The sequence below is a fragment of the Onychostruthus taczanowskii genome, unplaced genomic scaffold (genome assembly GCF_017590055.1).
Source record: "Onychostruthus taczanowskii isolate IOZ18803 unplaced genomic scaffold, ASM1759005v1 scaffold2, whole genome shotgun sequence".
Taxonomy (NCBI): Eukaryota; Metazoa; Chordata; class Aves; order Passeriformes; family Passeridae; genus Onychostruthus; species Onychostruthus taczanowskii.
In genome coordinates this window covers 28,510,922-28,535,498 of record NW_024499239.1, presented here as the reverse complement: position 1 = coordinate 28,535,498, position 24,577 = coordinate 28,510,922, and the positions used below count along the sequence as shown (strand labels likewise).

At 62.9% G+C, this 24,577-nt stretch overlaps 4 protein-coding genes across 7 annotated transcripts; 2 read left to right on the top strand and 2 right to left on the bottom strand.

The window, feature by feature from the left end:
• The first annotated feature begins 2,874 nt into the window (after positions 1–2,874).
• Positions 2,875–10,792, top strand: LOC121335243. Its single transcript, XM_041403135.1, has 5 exons — positions 2,875–3,018; positions 4,827–4,944; positions 7,882–8,034; positions 8,126–8,292; positions 9,460–10,792. Exons 1-5 carry the CDS (start codon positions 2,875–2,877, stop codon positions 10,759–10,761), a joined length of 1,884 nt encoding a protein of 627 aa, XP_041259069.1. The 3' UTR covers positions 10,762–10,792.
• A 98-nt stretch (positions 10,793–10,890) lies between these two features.
• LOC121335150 (retinol dehydrogenase 13-like) lies at positions 10,891–14,446 on the bottom strand. Of its 2 annotated transcripts, XM_041402991.1 has the most exons (6): positions 13,812–14,446; positions 12,486–12,725; positions 11,773–11,862; positions 11,513–11,701; positions 11,170–11,276; positions 10,891–11,079 (listed from the first exon to the last, which is right to left on the bottom strand). In XM_041402991.1, exons 1-6 carry the CDS (start codon positions 13,966–13,968, stop codon positions 10,891–10,893), a joined length of 972 nt encoding a protein of 323 aa, XP_041258925.1. In that variant the 5' UTR covers positions 13,969–14,446. The 2 variants fall into 2 exon arrangements, with proteins under 2 accessions (XP_041258925.1, XP_041258924.1); XM_041402990.1 differs by having other exon boundaries at positions 10,891–11,276; positions 13,812–14,444.
• Positions 14,447–14,936: 490 nt separating this feature from the next.
• CUNH2orf81 (chromosome unknown C2orf81 homolog) lies at positions 14,937–18,332 on the bottom strand. Its single transcript, XM_041403133.1, has 4 exons — positions 18,308–18,332; positions 16,436–17,055; positions 16,155–16,349; positions 14,937–16,041 (listed from the first exon to the last, which is right to left on the bottom strand). Exons 1-4 carry the CDS (start codon positions 18,330–18,332, stop codon positions 15,151–15,153), a joined length of 1,731 nt encoding a protein of 576 aa, XP_041259067.1. The 3' UTR covers positions 14,937–15,150.
• Positions 18,325–24,145, top strand: WDR54 (WD repeat domain 54). Of its 3 annotated transcripts, none has more exons than XM_041402755.1 (10): positions 18,325–18,371; positions 18,889–19,096; positions 20,005–20,067; positions 20,148–20,214; positions 20,965–21,021; positions 21,093–21,220; positions 21,951–22,051; positions 22,138–22,294; positions 23,016–23,090; positions 23,185–24,145. In XM_041402755.1, exons 1-10 carry the CDS (start codon positions 18,352–18,354, stop codon positions 23,314–23,316), a joined length of 1,008 nt encoding a protein of 335 aa, XP_041258689.1. In that variant the 5' UTR covers positions 18,325–18,351; the 3' UTR covers positions 23,317–24,145. The 3 variants fall into 3 exon arrangements, with proteins under 3 accessions (XP_041258689.1, XP_041258688.1, XP_041258690.1); XM_041402754.1 differs by having other exon boundaries at positions 22,132–22,294; XM_041402756.1 differs by lacking the exons at positions 23,016–23,090; positions 23,185–24,145 and adding an exon at positions 22,843–23,002 and having other exon boundaries at positions 22,132–22,294.
• Positions 24,146–24,577: the final 432 nt, after the last annotated feature.

Below are 24,577 nucleotides of genomic sequence, written 5' to 3'. Positions count from 1 at the left end.
CCTCAAAAAAACCCCCAATCCATCAAAACCCCAATCCCTCAAAAAAACCCCAATCCCTCCAAACCCCATTCCTTCCAAAAACCCCAATCCACCAAAACCCCATATCCATCAAAACCCCATTCTCTCCAAAAAACCCCAATCCATTAAAAAAACCCCAATCCATAAAAAACCCCAATCCATAAAAAAAACCCCATTCCCTCCAAGAACCCCAATCTATCAAAACCCCATTCCCTCAAAAAAACCCCAATCCATAAAAAAACCCCATTCCCTCCAAGAACCCAAATCCATCAAAACCCCATTACTTCAAAAAAACCCCAATCCCCCCTCTAAATAAAAAAAATTCCATCAAAAAAAACCCAATTAATCAAAACCCTCCTAAAAACCCCATTTCCTCAAAAACCCCAATCCATAAAAAACTCATTCTCTGCAAAAAACCCCAATCAAAAACCCCAATTAATCAAAACCCCACTCCCTCCTAGAAACCCCATTTCATCAAAAACCCCAATCCATCAAAACCCCATTCCCTCCAAAAAACCCCAATTCATCAAAATCCCATAAAACCCCAATCCCCCCCCAAAAACCACCCCCCAAACCCATAAATAACCCCAGCCCCCGGAGCAGAGCCCCAATCCATCAAAACCCCATTCTCTCCAAAAAACCCCAATCCATTAAAAAAACCCCAATCCATAAAAAACCCCAATCCATAAAAAAAACCCCATTCCCTCCAAGAACCCAAATCCATCAAAACCCCATTACTTCAAAAAAACCCCAATCCCCCCTCTAAATAAAAAAAATTCCATCAAAAAAAACCCAATTAATCAAAACCCTCCTAAAAACCCCATTTCCTCAAAAACCCCAATCCATAAAAAACTCATTCTCTGCAAAAAACCCCAATCCATAAAAAAAACCCCAATCCATAAAAAAACCCTAATCTATAAAAAAAAACCCCAATCCATAAAAAACCCATTCCCTCCAAAAAAACCCAATTAATCAAAACCCCAATCCCTCCTAAAATCCCCATTTCCTCAAAAATCCCAATACATCAAAAACTCATTCCCTCAAAAAAAGACCCCAATCCCTCAAAACACCATTTCTTAAAAAAAAAAACCCAATTCATCAAAACCCCATTTCTGAAAAAAAAAACAATCCCTCCAAACCCCATTCCCTCAAAAAACCCCAATCCCTCAAAACCCCATTCCTTCCAAAAACCCCATTCCCTCCAAAAAAAAACCTAATTCATCAAAACCCAATCTCTCAAAAACAAAAAAAAAATTCATCAAAATCTCAATCTCTCCTAAAAATCCAATTTCCTCAAAAACCCCAATCCATCAAAAACTCATTCCCTCAAAAAAAACCCCAATCCCTCAAAACCCCATTTCCTAACAAAAAACCAATCCCTCCAAACCCCATTCCCTCAAAAAACTCCAATCCCTCAAAACCCAATTCCTTCCAAAAACCCCATTCCCTCCAAAAAAACCCCAATTCATCAAAATCCCATAAGACCCCAATCCCCCCCCAAAACCACCCCCAAACCCATAATTAACCCCAGTCCCCGGAGCAGAGCTCTGTGCCCCAGGCCCAGGGGACAACCCAGCCAGAGCAGTTCCCAATCCCTGCCCTGCTTTCATTCTTTAGGAATTTTCCTCTGGAAAACTCAGCAATGGGTGTGCAAAGCCACCCAAAATTGGAATTCTGCAGCTCCTGGGTGGGATTTGAGGCTCTGGAGAATCAGCAGAAGCTCAGCAGGGAAAGCTCCCTGAAATCCTTTAAAATTCCACATTTTTCCCTCTTGAAATACAGCAAATAATGAAATCCTTGTGTTTATTCCCAAAGGCACCGGGCAGCTCCGGGTTTGGGAATGGAGGGAGAAAGGAAAAAATTCCAGCAATTCCTGATGCAGGCCTGGAATTTTGAGAAACCGAGAGGAAAAGGCGAAAACGCTGCGTGAATTTGGGAATCCTGGAATTCCCTGCACAGGTAAACGGCTCTGCCTGAATTCCACGCCTAATTAATGGTTGGTAATTAATTATTGATATAATTAGTGAGGGCGGGTCGAGCTCTGCTGGAATTCCCAGCACACAGAATTCCCTGCTGGAAAATCCCAACGTTTGCTGGAGGCAGGACTGGGAATGTCCAGCCCTGCCACTCTTAATGAGCCCCTCCCCAATTAGTCCGGGCGTTAATTAGCCCCCGGGGCTGAGTCGTTCCCGCTTTGTCTCTGGATCAGACCTTCCCAATCCCAAACATCCCATCGCTGACCCCTCAGACGGGACCCAAACATCCCCAAATCCCCCCAAACATCCCCAAAGGCACCACAAACAGCCCTAAACGCCCCCAAAACACCCCCAAATCCTCCCCAGACACCCCTAAACGCCCCTGAAACACCCCTAAATATCCCTCAGACCCCCCCACAACCCTGAAATGCCCCTAAAAACCCCTAAATCCCTTCCAAAACACCCCTAAATGCCCTCAAACACTCCTAAATCCACCCCTAAACACCCCTAAACCCACCCTAAACACCCCAAAATCCACCCCAATCACCCCTAAATATCCCTGCAGACCACTCCATAACCCCAAAATGACCCTAAAAACCCCTAAACCCCTTCTAAATGCACCCCCAAATCCTCCCCACACACCCCTAAATGCCCCAAAACACCCCTAAATATCTTTGCAGACCCCCTACAACCCCAAAATGACCCTAAAAACCCCTAAATCTGCTCCAAACACCCCTAAATGCCCCCTAAACCCATCTTAAACACCCTAAATCCACCCCAATCACGCCTAAATATCCCTGCAGACCCCCCACAACCCTGAAATGCCCCTAAAAACCCCTAAATGGGGTAGTAAGGGCGGAAGGGTCTTCACTCGTTGCGCATGCGCAGTGTGCAAAGTGAAGCCAGCGAGAGGGAGGGGCGAGTTATGGCGGGGCCAGGCCCGGGGAGGAGGATGAGGAGGAAAAGGAGAAGGAGGAGGAAGCAACGCGGCGGGACGGGATCAGTCGGGAGGAGGAAGCCCTCGGTAAGTGCTCCTGAGCTGGCCCGCAGCAAAGGGGGTGGTCGCAGGGGGTGTTGCCATGGAAACGGGGTGGTTTGGATGGGGGTGGGGCCTGCTCGGGGTTTGGGCAGCGAAGGGATCGGGAAGAGGCGATCCGCAAAGGGATCGAGGTTCCTGAGGATCCACAAGGACAGGCTCGAGGAGGGGTCCCCAAATCCGCCGAGGGAAGGGGAGGGAATTTCCTCCCTTGGGATTTCCCCGCTGGACCCGCTCCGGTGCCGCCGGGAAGGGTTTGGGCCCGGCCCCGTGATCCGCTCCCATCCCGGTGTCCCACCTTAATGTCCCCTCCCGGTGTCCCATCCCGGTGTCCCATGCTAATGTCGCATTTCCCATGTCCTATAACAATGTCCCATCCCCGGTGTCCCCTCTCCGGTGTCCTCTCCCGGTGTCCCATTCCCGGTGTCCTATCCCAGTGTCCCATCTTAATGTCCCCTCCCGGTGTCCCATTGTAATGTCCCATTCCCGGTGTCCCATCCCCTGTGTCCCCTCTCCGGTGTCCCATCCCGGTGTCCCGTGCTAATGTCTCATTTCCCATGTCCTGTTCCAATGTCCCCTCCCCAGTGTCCCATCCCGGTGTCCAATCCTTGGTGTCCCCTCCCGGTGTCCCATTCCCGGTGTCCCCTCCCAGTGTCCCCTCCCCAGTGTCCCATCCCCGGTGTCCCATCCCCGGTGTCCCCTCCCAGTGTCCCATTCCCAGTGTCCCATTCCCAGTGTCCCCTCCCAGTGTCCCATTCCCAGTGTCCCATTCCCAGTGTCCCATTCCCAGTGTCCCATTCCCAGTGTCCCATTCCCAGTGTCCCATTCCCAGTGTCCCATTCCCAGTGTCCCATTCCCAGTGTCCCATTCCCAGTGTCCCATTCCCAGTGTCCCATTCCCAGTGTCCCATTCCCAGTGTCCCATTCCCAGTGTCCCATTCCCAGTGTCCCATTCCCAGTGTCCCATTCCGGTGTCCCATGCTAATGTCCCATTCCCGGTGTGCCATTCCCGGTGTCCCATCCCCAGTGTCCCATGCTAATGTCCCATTCCCGGTGTCCCATTCCCGGTGTCCCCACCGGGATGGGACACCGGGATGGGACACCGGGATGGGACACCGGGATGGGACACCGGGATGGGACACCGGGATGGGACACCGGGATGGGACACCGGGATGGGAGCGGATCACGGGGCCGGGCCCAAACCCTTCCCGGCGGGACCGGAGCCGCTCCAGCGGGGAAATCCCAAGGGAGGAAATTCCCTCCCCTTCCCTCGGCGGATTTGGGGACCCCTCCTCGAGCCTGTCCTTGTGGATCCTCAGGAACCTCGATCCCTTTGCGGATCGCCTCTTCCCGATCCCTTCGCTGCCCAAACCCCGAGCAGGCCCCACCCCCATCCAAACCACCCCGTTTCCATGGCAACACCCCCTGCGACCACCCCCTTTGCTGCGGGCCAGCTCAGGAGCACTTACCGAGGGCTTCCTCCTCCCGACTGATCCCGTCCCGCCGCGTTGCTTCCTCCTCCTTCTCCTTTTCCTCCTCATCCTCCTCCCCGGGCCTGGCCCCGCCATAACTCGCCCCTCCCTCTCGCTGGCTTCACTTTGCACACTGCGCATGCGCAACGAGTGAAGACCCTTCCGCCCTTACTACCCCAGCGGGCTGCCCCGCGCCGTGCCTGACGCCCAGCGCGGCCGTACGGCCGCGCTGGGCGTCAGGCACGGCGCGGGGCAGCCCGCTGGGGTAGTAAGGGCGGAAGGGTCTTCACTCGTTGCGCATGCGCAGTGTGCAAAGTGAAGCCAGCGAGAGGGAGGGGCGAGTTATGGCGGGGCCAGGCCCGGGGAGGAGGATGAGGAGGAAAAGGAGAAGGAGGAGGAAGCAACGCGGCGGGACGGGATCAGTCGGGAGGAGGAAGCCCTCGGTAAGTGCTCCTGAGCTGGCCCGCAGCAAAGGGGGTGGTCGCAGGGGGTGTTGCCATGGAAACGGGGTGGTTTGGATGGGGGTGGGGCCTGCTCGGGGTTTGGGCAGCGAAGGGATCGGGAAGAGGCGATCCGCAAAGGGATCGAGGTTCCTGAGGATCCACAAGGACAGGCTCGAGGAGGGGTCCCCAAATCCGCCGAGGGAAGGGGAGGGAATTTCCTCCCTTGGGATTTCCCCGCTGGACCCGCTCCGGTGCCGCCGGGAAGGGTTTGGGCCCGGCCCCGTGATCCGCTCCCATCCCGGTGTCCCATCCCGGTGTCCCATCCCGGTGTCCCATTGTAATGTCCCATTCCCGGTGTCCCATTCCCGGTGTCCCATCCCCTGTGTCCCCTCTCCGGTGTCCCATTGTAATGTCCCATTCCCGGTGTCCCATCCCCTGTGTCCCCTCTCCGGTGTCCCATCCCGGTGTCCCGTGCTAATGTCTCATTTCCCATGTCCTGTTCCAATGTCCCCTCCCCAGTGTCCCATCCCGGTGTCCAATCCTTGGTGTCCCCTCCCGGTGTCCCATTCCCGGTGTCCCCTCCCAGTGTCCCCTCCCCAGTGTCCCATCCCCAATGTCCCATCCCCAGTGTCCCATCCCCGGTGTCCCATCCCCGGTGTCCCCTCCCAGTGTCCCCTCCCCAGTGTCCCATCCCCAATGTCCCATTCCCGGTGTCCCATTCCCGGTGTCCCATCCCCAGTGTCCCACCAGTGTCCCCCATCCCCAGTGTCCCCTCCCAGTGTCCCATCCCAATGTCCCCTCCCGGTGTCCCATGCTAATGTCCCATTCCCAGTGTCCCATTCCCGGTGTCCCCTCTCCGATGTCCCGCTGCTGTCCGTGGCAGTCCCGGCGGGCGTGCCCTGGTGACAGTGACAGTGACAGTGGCAGTGTCACACGGCCCTGCCCTGATTACTCACCGTGCTCCAGAGCTCCCTCCCTGTGCCTCAGCTCCTTCCCGGAGGGACTGTCCCCATTCCCGGTGTCCCTTCCTGTCCCAGAGGGTCCTGCTCCAGAACCTGAGGGCTTTTCCCCATTTCCCGGGGTTTTCCCCCCATTTTTGAGTTCTTTTCCCAGTCCAGGGGGATTTCCTCCTTTCCCAGAGAGGCTTTTTCCAGAACCTGAGGGCTTTTCCCCATTTCCCGGGGTTTTCCCCCCATTTTTGAGTTCTTTTCCCAGTCCAGGGGGATTTCCTCCTTTCCCAGAGAGGCTTTTTCCAGTACCTGAGGTGTTTTCCCCATTTCCCAGGCTCCTTTCCCATTTCTCAGGGCTCTCTCTGCACTTCCCAAGTTTCTTCCCCACTTCCCCAGGTTTTTTTTCCCATTTTCTGGAGTTTTTCCCCTTTTCCCAAGGTTCTTTCCCTATTTCTCAGGGTTTTTTTCCTCCCATTTCCCAGGTCCTTTTCCCATTTCTTGGGATACTTTCCCCATTTCCAGGGGATTTTTCCCCATTTCCCAGGGCTCTTTCCCCATTTCCCAGCATCTTTTCCACATTTCCTGGAGTTTTCCCCCATTTCCCATGTTTTTCCCCCATTCCCCAGGGCTCTTTCCCATTTCCCAGATTTTCTCCCCATTTCCTATGTTTTTTCCCCATTTCCCAGGGGTTTTTTTTCTCCCATTTCCCGTGGTTTTTCCCCATTTCCCGTGTTTTTTCCCCATTTCCCGTGTTTTTTCCCCATTTCCCGTGTTTTTTCCCCATTTCCTGTGTTTTTTCCCCCATTCCCCAGGGCTCTCTCCCCATTTCACGGGGGTCTCCTCCATTTTTCCACTTTTTCCCAATCCCTGCATCACTTTTCCCATCTCCAAGAACCTTTCCCCGGTCCTTAAAGATTTTTTTCCCTCTCCCCATGCTCCCACCTCCCTCTCTCCAGCTTCCAGCCCCTCTCCCCATCCCAGTCACCCTTCCCCACCCCACTGGTTGCACTGGGATGTTTCCTGAGGAATCCAGACCGGGATTTGCTGTCGGGCTGGGGCTCTCACGATCCCATCGGGATCGGTTCCTTGCCGAATTCCAGGCGCACCGGAGCCAGCGCCACCGCCCGGGCGTCCCCTGTCCCGGTTAAGCCCGGGATAACTCCCGGAGCCGAGGGATCCCGTCGCCGTGTCCCGGTGCCTGCCGGGAGCCGCGGTACCCGGTGCCGGTTCATTCCCGGGTTTATTCCCGCCGGGAACGGAGGGAAACCGGCACCGGCACCGCGCGGTTTCCAAGGCAGTTTGGGGCAAGTGACCCCAAAATGAGGTCGGGCTGTGAGGGGTGGCGGTGTCCATCCTGTCCCTGAGTGTCCCATCCCCCCAGTGGTGCCCTGCTGGCTGTCCCTGACTGTCCCTGTCCCTGGGATGTCCTGGCAGTGGGCAGTTCCCATGCTGGCTGTCCCTGACTGTCCCTGTCCCTGTCCCTGTGCAGCAATGCCCTGGCAGCAGGCAGTGCTGTCCCTGACTGTCCCTGTCCCTGTGCAGGGATGCCCTGGCAGTGGCTGTCCCTGACTGTCCCTGCCCCTGTCCCCTCACAGGGATGCCCTGGCAGCAGGCAGTGCTGTCCCTGACTGTCCCTGTCCCTGTGCAGGGATGCCCTGGCAGCAGGCAGTGCTGTCCCTGACTGTCCCCGTCCCCTCACAGGGATGCCCTGGCAGCATGCAGTGCCCATGTTGGCTGTGCCTGACTGTCCCTGTCCCTGTCCCCTCACAGGGATGCCCTGGCAGCAGGCAGTGCTGTCCCTGACTGTCCCTGTCCCACACCGGGAAGCCCTGGGCGCCGGCAGTGGTGTCCCCGACCGTCCCTGTCCCTGTCCCCACGCAGGGATGCCCTGGCAGCAGGCAGTGCTGTCCCTGACTGTCCCTGTCCCCTCACAGGGATGCCCTGGCAGCAGGCAGTGCTGTCCCTGACTGTCCCTGTCCCCTCACAGGGATGCCCCGGCGGCGGGCGGTGCCTGCGCTGACCGCGCTGTGCCTGCAGAGCCTGGCCCAGCACATGCAGAGCCTCTGGGCCAAGGACTACAGCGACAACTACCTGGACGAGTACGAGTTCCGCTTCCTCGTGGGGCCCTTCAACGACCTGGGTGAGCTCGGGGGATGCCTCAGGCCACCGGGACCCCCTTGTGAGGGGCAGGGGGGGTCCCGGGCCTCGCTGACCCCCCTGTTCCCCCCCAGCCTGCGGGCTGGTGCAGGAGCTGCTGCAGCTGCTGGGGACGAGCCGGCGGCTGTCGCGGGCGGCGCTGCATCTGCTGCTGCTGCCACACCTGCGGCAGCTCAGCCTGCGGGCCTGCCCCGCCCTGGCCAACAACGCCCTGGGGCACCTCATCGTGCTGCGCTGCCAGGTGGGCAGAGGGCATGGGCTGGGACAGGGGTGACGTCTGTGGGGTTGGGAGTGCCCACCCTCCATGGGGTGACAGCGCTCTGGGAGTGCCACGGTGTGTGGGGCAGGGGGAGTGACCACCCTCTGAGGGGATGGGAGAGTGAGACAGGGGTGGCCATCCTTTGTGGGGTTTGGGGTGCCCACCTTCCATGGGGTAAGGGGGATAGAGCTTGGGGTGGGTGCTCGCCATCCGTGGGGCTGGGTGTGACAACTGGGGGAGCACGGCTGTGGGGCAGGGGGAGTTAGACTGGGTGTGACCCTCTCTAAGGGGATGGGAGAGTGAGACAGGGGTGCTCATCCATTGTGGGGTTTGGGGTGCCCACCTTCCATGGGGTAAGGGGGATAGAGCTTGGGGTGGGTGCTCGCCATCCGTGGGGCTGGGGATGCCCACCAGGGGAGCACGGCTGTGGGGCAGGGGGAGTTAGACTGGGTGTGACCCTCTCTAAGGGGATGGGAGAGTGAGACAGGGGTGCTCATCCATTGTGGGGTTTGGGGTGCCCACCTTCCATGGGGTAAGGGGGATAGAGCTTGGGGTGGGTGCTCGCCATCCGTGGGGCAGGGGGTGACAACACTTTGGGGGAGCAGGGCTGGGAGTGCCGTGGTCTATGGGGCAGGGGGAGTAAGGTTGGGTGTGACCCCCTCTAGGGGATGGGAGAGTGAGACAGAGGTGCCCATCCTTTGTGGGGTTTGGGGTGCCCACCTTCCATGGGGTAAGGGGGATAGAGCTTGGGGTGGGTGCTCGCCATCCGTGGGGCAGGGGGTGACAACCCTTTGGGGGAGCAGGGCTGGGAGCGCCGTGGTCTATGGGGCAGGGGGAGTAAGGTTGGGTGTGACCCCCTCTAGGGGATGGGAGAGTGAGACAGAGGTGCCCATCCTTTGTGGGGTTTGGGGTGCCCACCTTCCATGGGGCAAGGGGGGATAGAGCTTGGGGTGGGTGCTCGCCATCCGTGGGGCTGGGGATGCCCACCATCAGTGGGGCTGGGGGTGCCATCATCCATGTGCCAAGGGGTTGGGACAGGGGGAGCACACAGGGCCTGCCCACCCTCTCAGAGTCTTGAGTTGCAGGGGCCGAGAGTGGCACCCGTGCCCCCCTGCCCGCCCCACTGAGGCTCTCCCCGTGTGTGTGCAGGGCCTGAGCGTGCTGGACCTGGGCGGCTGCGGGCGGCTCTCGCCCTCCGTGCTGGTGGACCTGGCCGAGGGGCTGCCCCGCCTGAGCCGCCTGGGGCTGGCCCACACCCAGGCCAACATCCAGGTGCTCTCGGCCGTGGGCTCCTGCTGCCACCACCTGCGGGAGCTCGACGTGTCCGGCTGCAAGAAGGTGACGCCGCGCGCCCTGCGCCACCTGGGCTACGACCCGGTGGAGCGCAGCCCCGGCTGCCCCGCGCTCCGCGTCCTGCTGGCCCGCGACCTGCAGCACGCCGGGGACGGGGACGCGGTGGCTGCCGTGGCCTTCCTGCTGCTGGCCCTGCCGTGCCTGGAGGTGCTGGCGCACGGCGCCCTGCCGGATGCGCTCGGGCTGCTCCACTCGGGGCGGCTGGACGGCGCCGAGGACTCCGAGGGTTTCCCCTCGCTGGAGGAGCTGGCGCGGGGCCGGGGGGCCGCAGCGGAGGGAGCCCCGCTCACGCTGCCCCTGCGGCAGCTGGAGGAGGTGGCGGAGGACGCGCTGGGCGCCGTCCGCGCCGTGTGTCCCCAAGCCGAGGAGGTCAGCGCGTGGCTGGGGGACAGTCCCGGCCCCTCAGGGCTGCGGGAGCTGCCGGGCTGGAAGTGCCTGTCCCGGGTGACGCTGGGCTGCTCCGGGCGGCACGGCCGGGCGCTGGCAGAGGTGCTGCCCCTGGCACGGGGCCTGGGCGCCCGCCTGCGCGCCCTGACCCTGCACGGCTTCAGCTGCCGGGACCCTCTCTCGCTGCCCACCCTCCTCGCCAGCTGCCCCGGCCTGCAGAGCTTCGGCGCCGAGCTGGAAGTGCCGCCAGACCCCCACGCCTACCGCGAGCCCCCCGAGGAGGAGCCCCCCGCCCCGCCACCACGCTGGGCCACCGACCTCCTACCCCGGGGGCTGCCCCGGCTCCAGAGCTTCTCGCTGAGCCTGGCCGGGCCGGTGCCGGCGGCGCACGGGCCTGTGCTGAGCTCCACGCTGGCCTCGCTGCTGTGCGCGGCCCCGCGGCTGCAGACGCTGCGCCTGCTGGCCGTGCCCTTCCCGCTGGACTCGGTGCTGGAGCCGGCGCTGGCGGGGCCGGCGCTGCGGGAGCTGCGGGAGCTGTCGCTGGCCGAGAGCCGCGTGTCCCCCGGCACCGTGTGGCAGCTGCTGGGCTCCGAGGGGCCCCTGCGGCGCCTGGAGCTGTCCCGCTGCCCCGACATCCACCGGCGCGACTACGACAGCTTCCTGCAGGCCGTGAGGAAGCAGCGGCTGGACCTGGACATCACCTGGGAATAGCGCCGGGGTTTTTAATAAAAGCGTCACAGTCGCAGCTGGCCGGCGCCGTGATGTCCCCTGGGCAGCACAGGGGGAGCAGAGCGGCTTCCGTGTCCCCCTTGCCGCGCTGAGGGGTGACATCCCGGTGGCTCAGTCCTGCTCCGTGAGCCCCGTGAGCCGCTCCGATGCCTCCCAGAGCTTCCGTGCCAGCGCGGGGTCGCGGGCGGCCTCCGAGGGCAGCGCCAGCCGGCAGCTGCTGTCGAAGTATTTCCCGCTGATGCCCTCGGCTTCCTCCGAGACCGCGCAGAAGATGGTGCTGGCAGCGCCCTGCTCGGCCGACTGCGGGGGAACGGGGGTGAGGAGGGGTCTGGCACCTCCCGCCCACCCACCCCGCTGCCCCCGGCACGGGCAGGACCCGGCCCCGCTCACCTTCATGAAGGGGCGGAGGAGGACGAAGAGCGCCCGCACGGCCCAGCTGAAGTGGCGCATGATGCTGGTGCTCACCACGCCGGGGCTCAGCGCGTTGGCCGTCACCCCTGCCAGGCCACACCGTCAGCAGGGTCCCCAAATCCCTCGGGGAGAGCAGCAGGAGCAGCCCCCAGCCTGACCTCAGCCCGGGCTCTGCCACCAGAGCGAGTCTCTAACCCGTGTCGGACCCCCCAGCTCTGCCGGCAGCCCCCGGGATCTGCCACGGGAGCACAGCGAGTTGGGACAGGGAGTGTCCCCAGGGTGCCACGTGGCACGGCTGAGCCCGGCACGGCCCAGCACCCACCTGTGCCCTGCAGGCGCCGTGCCAGCTCGGCGGTGAAGAGCACGTTCATCAGCTTGGTGCTGCTGTAGGCGGCGTCGTGCCCGCCCGGGCGCCGCTGCCCCGTCAGGTACCCGCTGTCGGCCGTGCCCACGCTGTGCCGGAACGACGACACGTTGACCACTCTGGCGGGCGCCGAGGCCTTCAGGAGGTCTGTGCCAAGCAGGGGGTGAGCGAGGAGGAGTCCCCAGAGACCCCCCGAGTCCCCCAGCCCCTGCACTCACCCAGGAGCAGGTTGGTGAGCAGGAACGGGCCCAGGTAGTTGGTGACGAAGGTTTGCTCCAACCCCTCCGACGTGATGGCGAAGGGCAAACCTGAAAGGAGGGTGGGTGTGGAAACCCAGGGCACTGGGAATATTTCTCTGTCTGCTCTGGGGTGCCCTGACTTTGACTCTCATCCATGGAGAAAGATTCCCAGTCTTCAAGGTAGACCAGAATCTACTACAGCGTGAAATAGATTATAGAGAACAGTGTAGGTGTGTCACTTAGGTGGGAAATTTAGGTTTTGGGATTTTTAGCATGTTGTGGATGGGAGCAAGATGGAGGGCACAGGGTGTTGTCCTGGGCTTCTTCTTCATGGGTTTGGGTGGCATTTTGTAATTGAGCAGAAAAATCCGCATTGGGGGCTCTTTGGTATCAGTTATTGGGTGAAAAGGGGAAACAATCTAGGAGTCAGTTCTTAATTGGATGGTTTAGTCCTCAAAGACCTTGTAACAAGAGATTGTTGGCCATTCTGTGCCTTCTAACGACGAGCTGCCGAGCTCACAGCAGTGAGACTGATGAGAAATAACAAACACCCAAATCCAAACAAAATTACTGTCTCGAGCGCCTTCAATCCCAACCCAGACAAAACAAACCCAGACAGAACCCCCAGAGGTGGGCACTCCATGGGGACGGGCCGCTGGACCCCTTTGGGGCTGCAGGTTTTCCTTTCGTACCGGTGACACCGGCGTTGTTGACCAGCACGTCGAGGCGCGGCTCCTCGCGCAGCACGGCGCCGGCGAAGGCTCGCACCGAGGCCAGCGAGCCGGTGTCCAGCAGCCTCAGCAGCACCGCCGGGTTCCCGGTGAGCGCCCGGATCTCCTCCACGGCCGCCTGGCCCCGCTCCCGGCTCCGGCACGCCAGGATGGTGCGGGCGTTGCGGCGTGCCAGCTCCGTGGCCACGCATTTACCGATGCCTGCGGGATGCGGAGAGGGATGATCCCTGGCATGGGGTCCCTGGGATCAGTCCATGTCCCTGTGTCCCCGAGGTTTGGGCAGCCCCTGCCGCAGCCCAACAGTGGGAAACACGGGCTCTTGTTGTGACTGGAGCAGTGAAAGCTGGTCCGTTTACACGCTGCCCTGAAATACGCTTTTTTTGAGTTGTGTGTTCCAGAGCTGATTGGGCAATAGCAGGCTTAGGTGCTGGCAAAATATATGTGAATATTGATATTGCAAAGATACACTTCTGTCCAAAAGCTGAAGACTTGAAAACATCTGTGTTGTGTCCTCCGTAACACTCCTCCTTCCCTCTACTCCTTTTTACCTTTCATTTTTGTGTTTTCTTTGGGGTTGTTACGCTTTAGTAAGTGATAGCATTGTCTTCTCTGGGTATCTGATGGGAGCTTTTTTAGTCTTTAAATGTAAGAGTAAGGACTCATTAACAGCTGAGCATTGTCTTGCATTCCTGCACTCATAGTCATTGAATATTAAGAGAGATTTGGTCATAAGATACTCCTAAATAGTGGTTTAAGCAAGGTGTATGGATGTTGTTTTTCTCAGAATCAAATTTAACTCCTAACAGTATAGAAAAGTGGTAAAGTAATATTCCAGATATCTATGAAATGTTGAGTTTTCTAATTAAAAATTTTAAAATTAAATTAAAAATTTAAAGCCACCCAGCAGGAAATGATGGGCACCGGGGAGGGGATGGAGCCCACACGTGCGGGGTCGCTATGTCCCTGGGCACGTGTGGATATCCCAACCCCAGCCTGGGGGTCTCCAGCAGAGCCAGCCCGAGCCCATGGCAGTGGAACACGGGTGGGAGAAGTGACCCCATCCCTGGTGTGACATGGTGGCCGTGGTGGCCTTGTCCGTCAGTCACTAACAGTCCCGAGTCCAGCCTCGGGAGGTGGGCAGGGGCCACCGGGAGCACACTGTGAGTGCCCAGGGATGGCCACCAGCTTCTTCTGCAGCCGTTTGCACTCCCAAAGCAGGGACTGGCGCCCTGGCACAGCGACACCCGTGTCCCCTGCAGGTCACCCCGTGTCCCCGCCCCCGCTCACCGCTGTTGGCTCCGGTGACAATCACCGTCTTGCCCGTCAGGTCGGTGGGACACTTGCGGGGATCCCAGGGGCTTCTTCTCGTGGCGCAGAGCAGCAGGGCCAGCAGCAGGGCCAGCAGGAGCCACCCCGGGGGGCTCAGAGCCCCCAGCAGCTCCATGGCCGGCCGCGGGGTGGGGCTGGGGACAGAGGTCACAGCAGGACCTTTGCCCGGCCGGTGGCACGGCACGGCACGGCACGGCACGATCCCTCTGCTCCGTGAGCCGCTGGCAGCCGAGCAGGGACAGCAGAGTGGCTGGAGCGGGCAGGAGGGTGAGCCACGTGTCCCCTGTGCCACCACACTGTCCCCAGTGCCACCCTGTCAGGAAATGACAGCTCGTTTACTGCTCTTAGTAAGCTGTGGGTGCTGTAAAACCACACGGGCTTTTTTTTATTTTCTCCACCAACGATTTCTGCCGGTCCGCCCAGGCTGGACCCCAAACGATGTTTTGCACCCCAATGTTCCTCTGTGGTGTTGAGTAACGCGGCAGGAATTGCACCCACGCAAAAAAAAAAAAAAAAAATGGGGTCACAAATGGGGTGATCGGGGCGCGTCTCACCTGCTCCGGGGGCAGAGGGACATCCAGGGCGGGCCTGATTTTGGGGTTTCCTGTTCTGTAGGGCCGCCAGAGCGGACCCTCGATGAGCGCTGAATTAAGACCCGAGCGGTGAAACCAGCCTCACGCTAATTAGGAATGAAAGCCACGCCCACTCTCTCATCCTCTGCTAATGAGGGACCGAAATCCCCCGAGGCTTCACCTGGCGCCGAAACTATCCGAAAAACACGTCATCTCATGCTAATGAATGAAACCACGCCCACTCATCAATGCTAATGAGTGTCTCTATAAATGCAGCTCGGGGGACAGGTAAAGCTCCCTGTGTCACGCCGCTGTCCTTGGTGTCGCCTCGGTGTCGCCGGTGCCACCCCAGGGCTGCTCGCCCGCGCCACTTCGGACTCCCTGCAGCGCCGGGGCGGCTGCAGGAGGGGCGATGCCCACCAAAGTCCCCTTCGGGCAGTGCGGGGACACTGCAGGGCCGGAGCACGTCCCCGTGGGATGGCCCAGCGGGCGGGGACAGTCCCAGCGAGGGACACCGAACTGCGCCCGGGAAGGCAGAGGAGGCTCCGGGCCGGCTCCGTTCCCCAGGACGGCATCTCCCGGGGCGAAGCCACGCGTGTCACATCGCCCTTATTCCTCTTTTGGGGACAAAGGGGCTGCGGGGACCAGCCGCGTGCGGGTCCGGGCGCTGGTGGCACCGCGGGCGCAGCGCCCGGTGCTCCCCGGCCGGCTCCGCAAAACTCATTTTAAATCTTTTTATTTACTTCTGTTCTTTTCGGGAGCGCTAGCGTAGAGCCCCGAGCTCCGGGAGCGTCCCACGGTGCCACGCCCGGTGCCAGCCCCGGGACCGGCGAGACCCGGGGCGACGAGGATCCCTCCGGAGCCGGGACAGCCCCCGGGAGCTGCCGCGCTCCCAGCGCGTTTTCCGGCTCCTCCTCTGACTCTTTGTACTCCGAGAGCCGGCACTCCGGGTAGGGCAGGATGGGCTTCAGGTCGTCCTCCGCCTTCCTCAAGGCCTCGTCCCCCTGCTCGTCGTCGCCGTGCCCCGCCAGGGCCGGCCCGCGGCGCTCGCTGCCGCCCCAGCGCACGGTGACACCGGGTGCCAGGCGGACCGAGGCCAGCCAGGGGTCACAGAGCTGCGGCTCGGCCCTGGGGACCCGCCCGGCTCCCGGGAGCACCTGCACGGATCCCGGCAGGAGTAACCAGCTCCGCGAGGCTCCCGCCCGGCCCCGCTCGGGCTCGCCGCTCGCGTCCACCACCTTGACCTCGGGCAGCACCCAGCGGGTGGCACCGCGCCGGGCACCGAGCCTGGGCACGCCGGGGCTGCGGGAGGCTCTGCGCGGCTGGATGGACGGCACGCTGGAGAGGGAGGAGGAGGATGGCGGCCGTGCCTCTTGGTCGCCGACCTTCGCCGTGACCTCGCGGGGCTCCTGCGCTGCCGGTGCCGCGGGCTCCGAGGGCGCGGCCGGTGGCGGAGCCGGGGGCCGGGGCGCGGCCGGCGGGGGCCGGGAGGGTCGGAGGCTCCTCTCGGGGGCTCGGGAGGGTTGGCGGCCCCTCCTGGGGGGCTGGGGAGCCATGGTTGGCTTGCGGCGGGGCTGTCGTGGCCTCGGAGGAGCTGCGGCGGCTGCGGAGCGGGGCTGGCACGGCGGGCGGAACGGACCCGGTGTCGGTGCGGAGGTCGGGGTCCCCGTGGGGTGACACCGGGCTGGGGCTCAGCCCGAGGGGTCTCGGGGATCGGGGCACGGCTCACCTGGCCCGGGGGCACAGGGACACCCAGGGCGGTGTCCTGGCCGAGGGGACCTTCAGCGTGAGCTGCCACGGGGACATCTCCGGACGGGACCTGCCCGGGGGACGCAGGGACACCCCGGGCGGGAGCAGCGCCGGGGACCTCGCCGGGACGCACGGGCGGAATTTCGGCTGCCACGGAGAGATCCTCGGGCAGGTCCTGGCCGGGGACAGAGGGGACCCGCTGTGGGTGGCACCGCGGGTCCCACGGCTCGGGGGTGTCCGGGGGCTCGGGGAACCTCTCACCTCTTCCGAGGGCAGAGAGACGTCCACGACGGGGACAACGCCCGGTGTCCACGAGTCCCACAGGTGGGCTGGGGGCTCCTCGTCCTCCTTCCAGACTCCGTCCCGCTCGGGGTCCGGGTCCCCCTCGAGGTCCGGGTCCTCGTCGTCCCTCACCAGGAAGCGCCACTCCGCGACAAACAGCATGGCATCCCGCGCCCGCGACACCGCGAAGGGCACCCGCTGCGGGCACAGCGCTGAGAGCCCGCCCGCAACCCCCCAAAACCTCCCCAAATCGGCGAGGGGTCTCTCACCTGCCGAGCCACGGCCGCCTGCGCGCTCTCGGTCAGGACCCGCTCCAGGAGCTCGTCCAGGATGGGCCCCACGTCCAGCGGCTCCCGGGGCTCGGTGTCCGGGGACACGGCGGGCTCGGTCCGCCCGGAGCCTCGGGAGGCTCCCTTCTTGGACTGCCGCGGCTCGGCCCGGCCCGGCGTTCGGGACTTGTCCTGCTTCGATCTGCTGCCGGAGCCGCTGGGCTTCGCTTTCTGCGCGGGACAGACACAGCCGCGGCTGCCGCTGCCCGGCGGGGCCGCCCAGTGCGCCCCAGTACGGACCAGTACACGGCCCGCAGCCCAGCGTGGCCCCTCAGCGCATCCCAGTGCATCCGAGTGCATCCCAGTATAGCCCAGTGCCTCCCAGCTCATCCCAGTGCATCCGAGTGCATCCCAGTATAGCCCAGTGCCTCCCAGCTCATCCCAGTGCATCCGAGTGCATCCCAGTATAGCCCAGTGCCTCCCAGCTCATCCCAGTGCATCCGAGTGCATCCCAGTATAGCCCAGTGCCTCCCAGCTCATCCCAGTGCATCCGAGTGCATCCCAGTATAGCCCAGTGCCTCCCAGCTCATCCCAGTGCATCCGAGTGCATCCCAGTATAGCCCAGTGCCTCCCAGCTCATCCCAGTGCATCCGAGTGCATCCCAGTATAGCCCAGTGCCTCCCAGCTCATCCCAGTGCATCCGAGTGCATCCCAGTATAGCACAGTGCATCCCAGCTCATCCCAGTACATCCCAGTATAGCCCAGAGCCTCCCAGTATAGCCCAGCTCATCCCAGTGCACCCCAGTATAGCCCAGTACATCCCAGCCCACCTCAGCATGCCTTCCCAGCTCATCTCACTGTAGCTCACTACATCCCAGCTCATCCCAGTACACCCCAGTATATCCCAGTGTAGCCCAGTGCAGCCCAGTATAGCCCAGTACCACTCAGCCCACCCCAGCACAGCCCCCCAGCTCGTCCCAGTACATCCCAGTATAGCCCAGCACGGCCTCCCAACTCATCCCAGTATAGCCCAGTGCATCCCAGCTCATCCCAGTATAGCCCAGTACCTCCTAGCCCACTCCAGCATGGACCCCCAGCTCATCCCAGTACATCCCAGTATAGCTCAACACCTCCCAGCCCATCCCAGCATGGCCCCCCAGTATAGCCCAGTAGATCCCAGTATAGCCCAGTAGATCCCAGTATGGTCCAGCATGTCCCAGCCCACCCCAGCACAGCCCCCCAGCTCATCCCAGTGTATCCCAGTATATCCCAGTGTAGCCCAGTGCATCCCAGTATAGCCCAGTGCCTCCCAGCCCACCCCAGCATGGATCCCCAGCTCATCCCAGTGTATCCCAGTACATCCCAGCATATCCCAGCACACCCCAACTCCCCACATCCCCCAGCTCCTCCCAGCCAACCCCGCCCGCTCTGCCCCGTTTCGCCGCCTCCCAGTCCCTCCCGGTCCCTCCCATTCCCTCCCAGTCCCTCCCAGTTCTCCCAGTCCCTCCCAGTTCTCCCAGTCCCACCTCGGCCATCCCGCCCCTTCGGCGTCCCGGCCTCCACGGCAACGTGACGTAATCACCCGGCGCCGCCCGCCTTTGCGTCATCACGCCGCGACGCGTCTCCATGGCGGCGGCGAGCACCGGGTGAGCGGGGAGGGGAAACCGGGGGGCCCTGAGGGGAACCGGGACACTGAGGGGGAACGGACCTCGGGCAGGGCGGGGAGCTCGGGAAGGGCTCGGGGAGGGCGGGGGGTCCGTGAGGTGGGGCTGGGGTGGGGTCCCTGGCAGAGGAGCCTGGGCCGGGGGTTGTGGGGGGCGCTGGGAGGGGAGAGGGGTGGATCTGCCCCCAGCCCCTGGAGCTCTCGGGACCCCCTGGATCTGCCCCCAGCCCCCTGGAGCTCTCGGGACCCCCTTGGAGCAGCTCCCGGCTCCCTGGATCTCCCCTCCCCGTGTGGATCCATCCCCGGACCCACACCAGCCCCTCCTCAACCCGCCCCCATTCCCTCTCTATCCCCACCCGGCCGTGCCCCACGGTGCCCCGGCAGCCCCCCCGGCTGTGTCCCGGTACCCCGGCAGCCCCCGGCTGTGCCCCCCGGTGCCCCGGCAGCCCCCCCGGCTGTGCCCCCCGGTACCTCGGCAGCCCCCCGGCTGTGCCCCCCAGGCCGTACCGGCGGGAGCGGAGCCTGGCGCTGCGGAGCAGCAGCTCGGCGCTGTACAACAACCTGGCCGTGCTGTGCGGCCCCGCCCGGGCCCCGGCCTTCGGAGCCGTGCACGGCAGCAGCCTCAGCCTGCTGGCCGGCGAGGGGCCCCCCCGGCAGCTGCAGGCCAGGGGAGGGGGCTCTGCCCTCAGCACGCCCCTGCTGACCCAGGTGAGGGGCGGGCAGAGCCCGGGCTGGGCGCTGCTGGCGGCGGGCAGGGGGTGGCACACGGCCCTGGCACTGAAATGGGGCGGGGGGATTCGGGATGCTGCGGGGGCCAGAGTGTGGGGAGGGGAAAGGAGCCCCCTGAGGGGTCTGGGGGAAGCTGGGGGGGTCTGACCTGTGGGGACATCGAACACACCTGGGGGAGGGCACTGCCCCCTGGGAGGGGGGACTGGGGGCTCCAGGAGGGGTTTGGGGGGTTCCAGGAGGAGACTGGGGAGCTCTTGTTCCAGGAGAAAATTAGGGAGCTCGTGTTCCAGGAGGAGGAGTTTTGGGGGCTCCAGGAGGAAACTGAGGACCTCCTAGAGGAGTTTGGGGGGCTCCTGTTCCAGGGGTAGGAGTCTGGGGACTCCAGATGTAGGTTTGGGAGCTCCAGGAGGAGATTTGGGTGGGCTTCTGTTCCAGGAGGAGATTTGGGGGCTCTTGTTCCAGGAGAAGGGGTTTGGAGGGCTCCAGGAGTGGTCTGGGGGACTCCAGGAGAAAATCTGGGGGCTCCTGATCCAGGAGAAGGATTTGGGGGGCTCCAGGAGGAGATTGGGGGCTCCTGATCCAGGAGAAGGATTTGGGGGGCTCCAGGAGGAGATTGGGGGCTCCTGATCCAGGAGAAGGATTTGGAGGGCTCCAGGAGGAGATTGGGGGCTCCTGATCCAGGAGAAGGATTTGGGGGGCTCCAGGAGGAGATTTGGGGCTCCTCTTCCAGCAGAAGTTTGGGCTTCTCCAGTAGGAGGGTTTGAGAGCCTTCGGGAGGGGTTTTGGGGGTTCCCCACGGGAAGACCCCCAGGAGGTGGGGCTGGAGGGAGGATTTGGGGGTGCTGCCCCAGGAGGGGTCCCTCAGTGTCCCCTCTCTGTCCCCGCAGGCCGCGTGGTGCCAGCTCCCGGCGCGGGTGCTGCTGGTGCTCACGTCCCAGCGCGGGGTCCAGGTGAGGCCTGGGGGGCACTGGGGGGTCCTGGGGGTCCCCCTGTCCCCCCCAGAGTGTCCCAGCCTGTCCCTGGGTGGCAGATGTACGAGGCTGATGGCTCCACCATGGTGTTCTGGCACGCCCTGGATGTCCCCGAGCTGCCGGCAGGTGAGTCCCTCAGAGCCACCCCTGAGCCCGTCCCCAAGGGCTGCTAAATCCCCCCGGGGACGGGGACTCCACCCCTGCCAGGGTGGAAATTCCAGCCCTTTCCAGGAAGGAATGTTGCCAATATCCAACCTAAACCTCTCCTGGCACAGCTTGGGGCTGTTCCTGTCATCCTGTCCCTGTTCCCTGGCTGTCCCCTCCTGTCAGGGAGTTGTGCAGAGCCACAAAGTCCCCATTTGTCCAACCCTACTGTCAAACTTCAAAACTTTTCTATAAATCCATTTCCCACACCCCCTGATCTCCTTTTCTCCAGGCTGAGCCTTTCCCAGCTCCCTCAGCTGCTCCTGGGGCTCAGACCCTTCCCAGCTCCTGCACACCAGCACCTCAATATCTGCTTGTGGCAGGCCCAAACCTGTGCCAGGCCTGGGGTGTGACCCCAATTCCTGTCCCAGGGTGACACAAACCTGTTCCCTGTCCCAATTCCTGTCCCAGGGTGACACAAACCTGTTCCCTCTCCCAATTCCTGTCCCAGGGTGACACAAACCTGTTCCCTATCCCAGTTCCTGTCCTAGGGTGACACAAACCTGTTCCCTTCCCTAATTCCTGTCCCAGGGTGACACAAACCTGTTCCCTTCCCCAACTCCTGTCCCAGGGTGACACAAACCTGTTCCCCAATTCCTGTCCCAGGGTGACACAAACCTGTTCCCTGTCCCAGTTCCTGTCCCAGGGTGACACAAACCTGTTCCCTTCCAGCACATTCCGTGTTTGCCCGAGGCATCGCCGCTGCCGGCGGCCGCTTCGTCTGCGTGGGTGAGCCCGGGGCGTGGGCAGGGGGGTGGCCCTGGGCTGGCCCGGCCCTGCTGACCCCCCTGGCCCCACAGGGACGTCCTTTGGGGCCGTGCTGGTGTTTGACATCCCCCCAAAAGGGACCAACGTGACGCTGAGCGAGGTCCTGGAGCAGCACCGGGATCCCGTCACCGACATCGCGGCCGAGCAGGGCCAGGCCCCGGTACGGGGGGAGAGGGAGACCCCAAATGTCATCAGTGCCACCCCCTGCCGTGGCAGGGACACCTTCCACTGTCCCCGGTGGCTCCAGCCTGGCCTTCCAGGGATCCAGGCCTCCCCACCCTGACAGGGAAGGATTTCTTCCCAAAATCCCACCCAAATCTCCCCTTCTCCAGTGGGAAGCCATTCCCCGTGTCCTGTCACGCCATCCTTTGTCCCACATTCCTCCCATCTCTCCTGGAACCTCCTTAGGCACTGGAAGCTCACAGGGCAGGTCCCTGCAGACTCAGCAGCCAGTTTCCTCCCACTCAGCACTTTCCCTGATGAGTCACTGAACTTTCCTTGCTCTGGGTTCCCCAAGGAATTCATCCCCCAGATGCCATTCCCGAGCTGCCGTGTCACCGCGGGGACACGGAGCTCTTGTGTCAGTCCCCTCACAGCCCCCTGGGCTTTGCTCCGAGGGTTCCCAGGGCTGCACTGGGGCATTCCCAGGGCCGGGAGGAGCCGGGAATCCTCTCGGAGGGAGGGAGGGGTGCCCTGATTCTTCCTCGAAATCCACCCTGGCGTGGCAGCGTGGGCAGGGACGGACGAGTTCCAACGGAGCCGCCCCCGGGCGCTGCCGGCCCCGCTCCGGCCGGGACCTGTCAGCCTTTGAGGAGCTGTTCCAGCTTGTCCCGGTGCCATCCCAGAGCTGGGGACGCTGCCCGCTGTCCCTGAGCCATCTCTCCCCACAGGACGGGGCTGGGGACCTGGTGACAGCCGATGACTCCGGGACGCTCTGCCTCTGGAGCAGCGGGGAGGAGTTCACCCTGCTGGGGAAGATCCCGGGATCTGGGTGAGCCCCGGGGATCCCGCAGGCTGTTGGGCACGGGGAAGGGACAGCCCCGAGGTGGTGACACGTGGCCCCGTGTCCAGCTGCAGCTGCTCCTCGGTGGCGCTGTGGAACGGGATCGTGGCCGCGGGCTATGGGAACGGGCAGATCCGGCTGTGGGAGGCGGCGTCGGGGCGGATCCGCGCCCAGGTCAGCGCCCACGCCCGCTGGATCTACGCGCTCGACCTGGCACCGCTCAGCGGCAAGGTACGGGGGGGACGGGGTGACACCTGGAGTCACACCTGGAGTCACACCTGGAGTCACGCCTGGCGTCCCACGCTGGCATCCTGACCAATATCCCAACCTGCATCCCACCCCGACATCCACCTGGCATTCCAGCCTGACATCCCAGCCTGGCATTCCATCCAGAAGTCCCAGCCTGGCATTCCAACCTGACATCCCAGCCTGACATTCCAACCTGGCCTTCCAATCTGATATCCCTACCTGAAATCCCACCTGGCCTTCCATCCAGAAATCCCAACCTGGCATTTCAACCTGAAATCCCAGCCTGGCATTCCAACCTGACATCCCAGCCTGGAATTCCAACCAGGCTTTCCAACCTGATATCCCAACCTGGCCCTCCATCCAGAAATCCCAACCTGACATCCCAGCCTGGCATCACACCCTGACATCCCAGCCTGGCATTCCAACCTGGCATTCCATCCTTAAATCCCCAACCTGGCATCCCACCTGGCATTCCAACCTGAAATCCCAACCCCGGCATTCCATCAAGAAATCCCAACCTGAAATCCCAGGCTGGCATCCCACCTTGAATTCCATCCTGAAATCCCAACCTGGCCTTCCAACCTGAAATCCCAACCTGGCATCCCACTTGGCATTCCACCCTGGCATCCCGCCCCGGTGTCCCACCCTGCCGGTGGCACTGCCACCTCCGTGGTGTCCCCACGGTGCCGTGCTCCCCTGGCAGCTGCTCTCGGGTGCAGAGGATTCCTTTGTCCACGTCTGGAAGCTCAGCAGGGACCCGGACACCGATGACATCGAGGTCAGTCCGGGCTTGGGACGTGGACGGGGGACAGGGATGTGGCGCTTGGAGCTGTGAATTCCTGGAATTCCGTGTGGATGCGCTCGCCCCGCAGGTGCAGCACTGCCACGCCGAGCGTGTGACGGACACTCAGGTGTGCGGCGCCCGCTTCTGCGACCCCGCCGGGGACACCTTCGCTGTCACCGGCTACGACCTGAGCGAGATCCTCTGCTACGGCGCCGCCTGAGCCGGGAATGCCGGGATAACGGGAATGCCGGCACGCCCCGGCAGCGCGGCCGGGGGAAGGGGCGAGCACAGACCCCCCCCCGCAGCTCCGGGATCCCCCCCTGCCCGAAGCCCTCCCGAGGGCTGGGAGCTGCTCCGGCTGCAGCACCGCCGAGGGGATCCTCCCGTGGCTCCCACCGGCTCCGGGATCCTCCCGTGGCTTCCCGCCCTTCCCGGAGGGTGGCGTGGCTGGGAACAGAGCCGGCTCAGACGGGAGGATCCCGGGAAACCTGTGCTACCTGCTGCTCCGGCCCGGAGAGCCCAGCCCAGCGCCCCAGCGTGCAGCATTGCCAGCCACGGCTGCTGGGGAGGGGAAAAAAGGGGGGGAGGGAGGCCAGGGGGACCTGGGGGATCCTGCATCCCAACCCCCCCAGCATCCCAAATCCCCACGGGATGCTGCAGTCCCATGGCCACTGGCCAGATGTTTGAGGCCCCAGCTGTGCTCCGGGGCTGGAAACAGCAGCAGCAGCTGCAGCGGGACCCCAGGGACGTCCCCAGGTCCCCTCCAGCCGCCCTGACCGTCCCTGACCCCCCCTTGGGAGCTGAGGTGACCCCAGGCTGTGCTCCCAGGGCCCTGCGAGGCCGGCAGGGGGGAATGGGGGGCCCAGCCCTGGAGCTGGGGGGGGCTCACCTGGGACAGGCCCTAGAAACCACCCCCCCACCACCCCTCCGGGTATCCCCCCACCCATAAATGACCCCCCCACCCCGTATGTCCCACTGGTGTCCCCCCCAGTGTGTGGGTCAGGTCCCCCAGTTGTGCTCCCCACCCCCACGTGCTCTGAACCCCCCCAATAAATACACCCCAGTGAAGCCCCCCCGTGTCACTCCTTCCTGGGGGGAGGGCTGGCATGTTGGGGGGCCCAGCAGGGTTGGGGGGCCCAGCAGAGTCCGGCTCCATTACAAAAAGCTTTATTAAAGGTTAAAACAGCCGCTGCTGAGGTGGGGGGGCCCCGCTCCGGGCCGGGTGGGGCTCCGAGGCCGGGTGGGGCCGCTGTGCTCCTGGGGTAAAAAAGTGTAAAAACGGTTGTGCAGTTCAGCCCGGGGGCGGGGACGGTGCTCCCCCCCCTCACTCCGGGGTGGGGACACATCCCGGGGACAGCGACAATGCCACGGCCCCGGGACAGGGACAATGATCCCCCCCGTCCAAGGCACAGAGATGAGCCGGGGGCTCTCGCAGCCACACAAGCACCCAGGGACCCCTCCCCGCGCCCACCCCCCACCCA

What these genes read in the sequence shown, in the direction of transcription:
- LOC121335243 (XM_041403135.1), top strand. Translation starts at nt 2,875, where the DNA reads ATGCGCAGTGTGCAAAGTGAAGCCAGCGAGAGGGAGGGGCGAGTTATG. An exon ending in GGGGCCCTTCAACGACCTGG is followed by an intron (nt 8,035 to 8,125) that starts GTGAGCTCGGGG and finishes GTTCCCCCCCAG; the next exon opens with CCTGCGGGCTGGTGCAGGAG. An exon ending in TCATCGTGCTGCGCTGCCAG is followed by an intron (nt 8,293 to 9,459) that starts GTGGGCAGAGGG and finishes GTGTGTGTGCAG; the next exon opens with GGCCTGAGCGTGCTGGACCT.
- LOC121335150 (XM_041402990.1), bottom strand. Translation starts at nt 13,968, where the DNA reads ATGGAGCTGCTGGGGGCTCTGAGCCCCCCGGGGTGGCTCCTGCTGGCC. An exon ending in TGTCACCGGAGCCAACAGCG is followed by an intron (nt 12,726 to 13,811) that starts GTGAGCGGGGGC and finishes CGCATCCCGCAG; the next exon opens with GCATCGGTAAATGCGTGGCC. An exon ending in GCTCACCAACCTGCTCCTGG is followed by an intron (nt 11,702 to 11,772) that starts GTGAGTGCAGGG and finishes TGCTTGGCACAG; the next exon opens with ACCTCCTGAAGGCCTCGGCG.
- CUNH2orf81 (XM_041403133.1), bottom strand. Translation starts at nt 18,332, where the DNA reads ATGACGCAAAGGCGGGCGGCGCCGG. An exon ending in TCTCTCTGCCCTCGGAAGAG is followed by an intron (nt 16,350 to 16,435) that starts GTGAGAGGTTCC and finishes GTCCCCGGCCAG; the next exon opens with GACCTGCCCGAGGATCTCTC. An exon ending in TCCCTGTGCCCCCGGGCCAG is followed by an intron (nt 16,042 to 16,154) that starts GTGAGCCGTGCC and finishes CCGCCGTGCCAG; the next exon opens with CCCCGCTCCGCAGCCGCCGC.
- WDR54 (XM_041402754.1), top strand. Translation starts at nt 18,352, where the DNA reads ATGGCGGCGGCGAGCACCGG. An exon ending in ATGGCGGCGGCGAGCACCGG is followed by an intron (nt 18,372 to 18,888) that starts GTGAGCGGGGAG and finishes TGTGCCCCCCAG; the next exon opens with GCCGTACCGGCGGGAGCGGA. An exon ending in TGGCACCGCTCAGCGGCAAG is followed by an intron (nt 22,295 to 23,015) that starts GTACGGGGGGGA and finishes CTCCCCTGGCAG; the next exon opens with CTGCTCTCGGGTGCAGAGGA.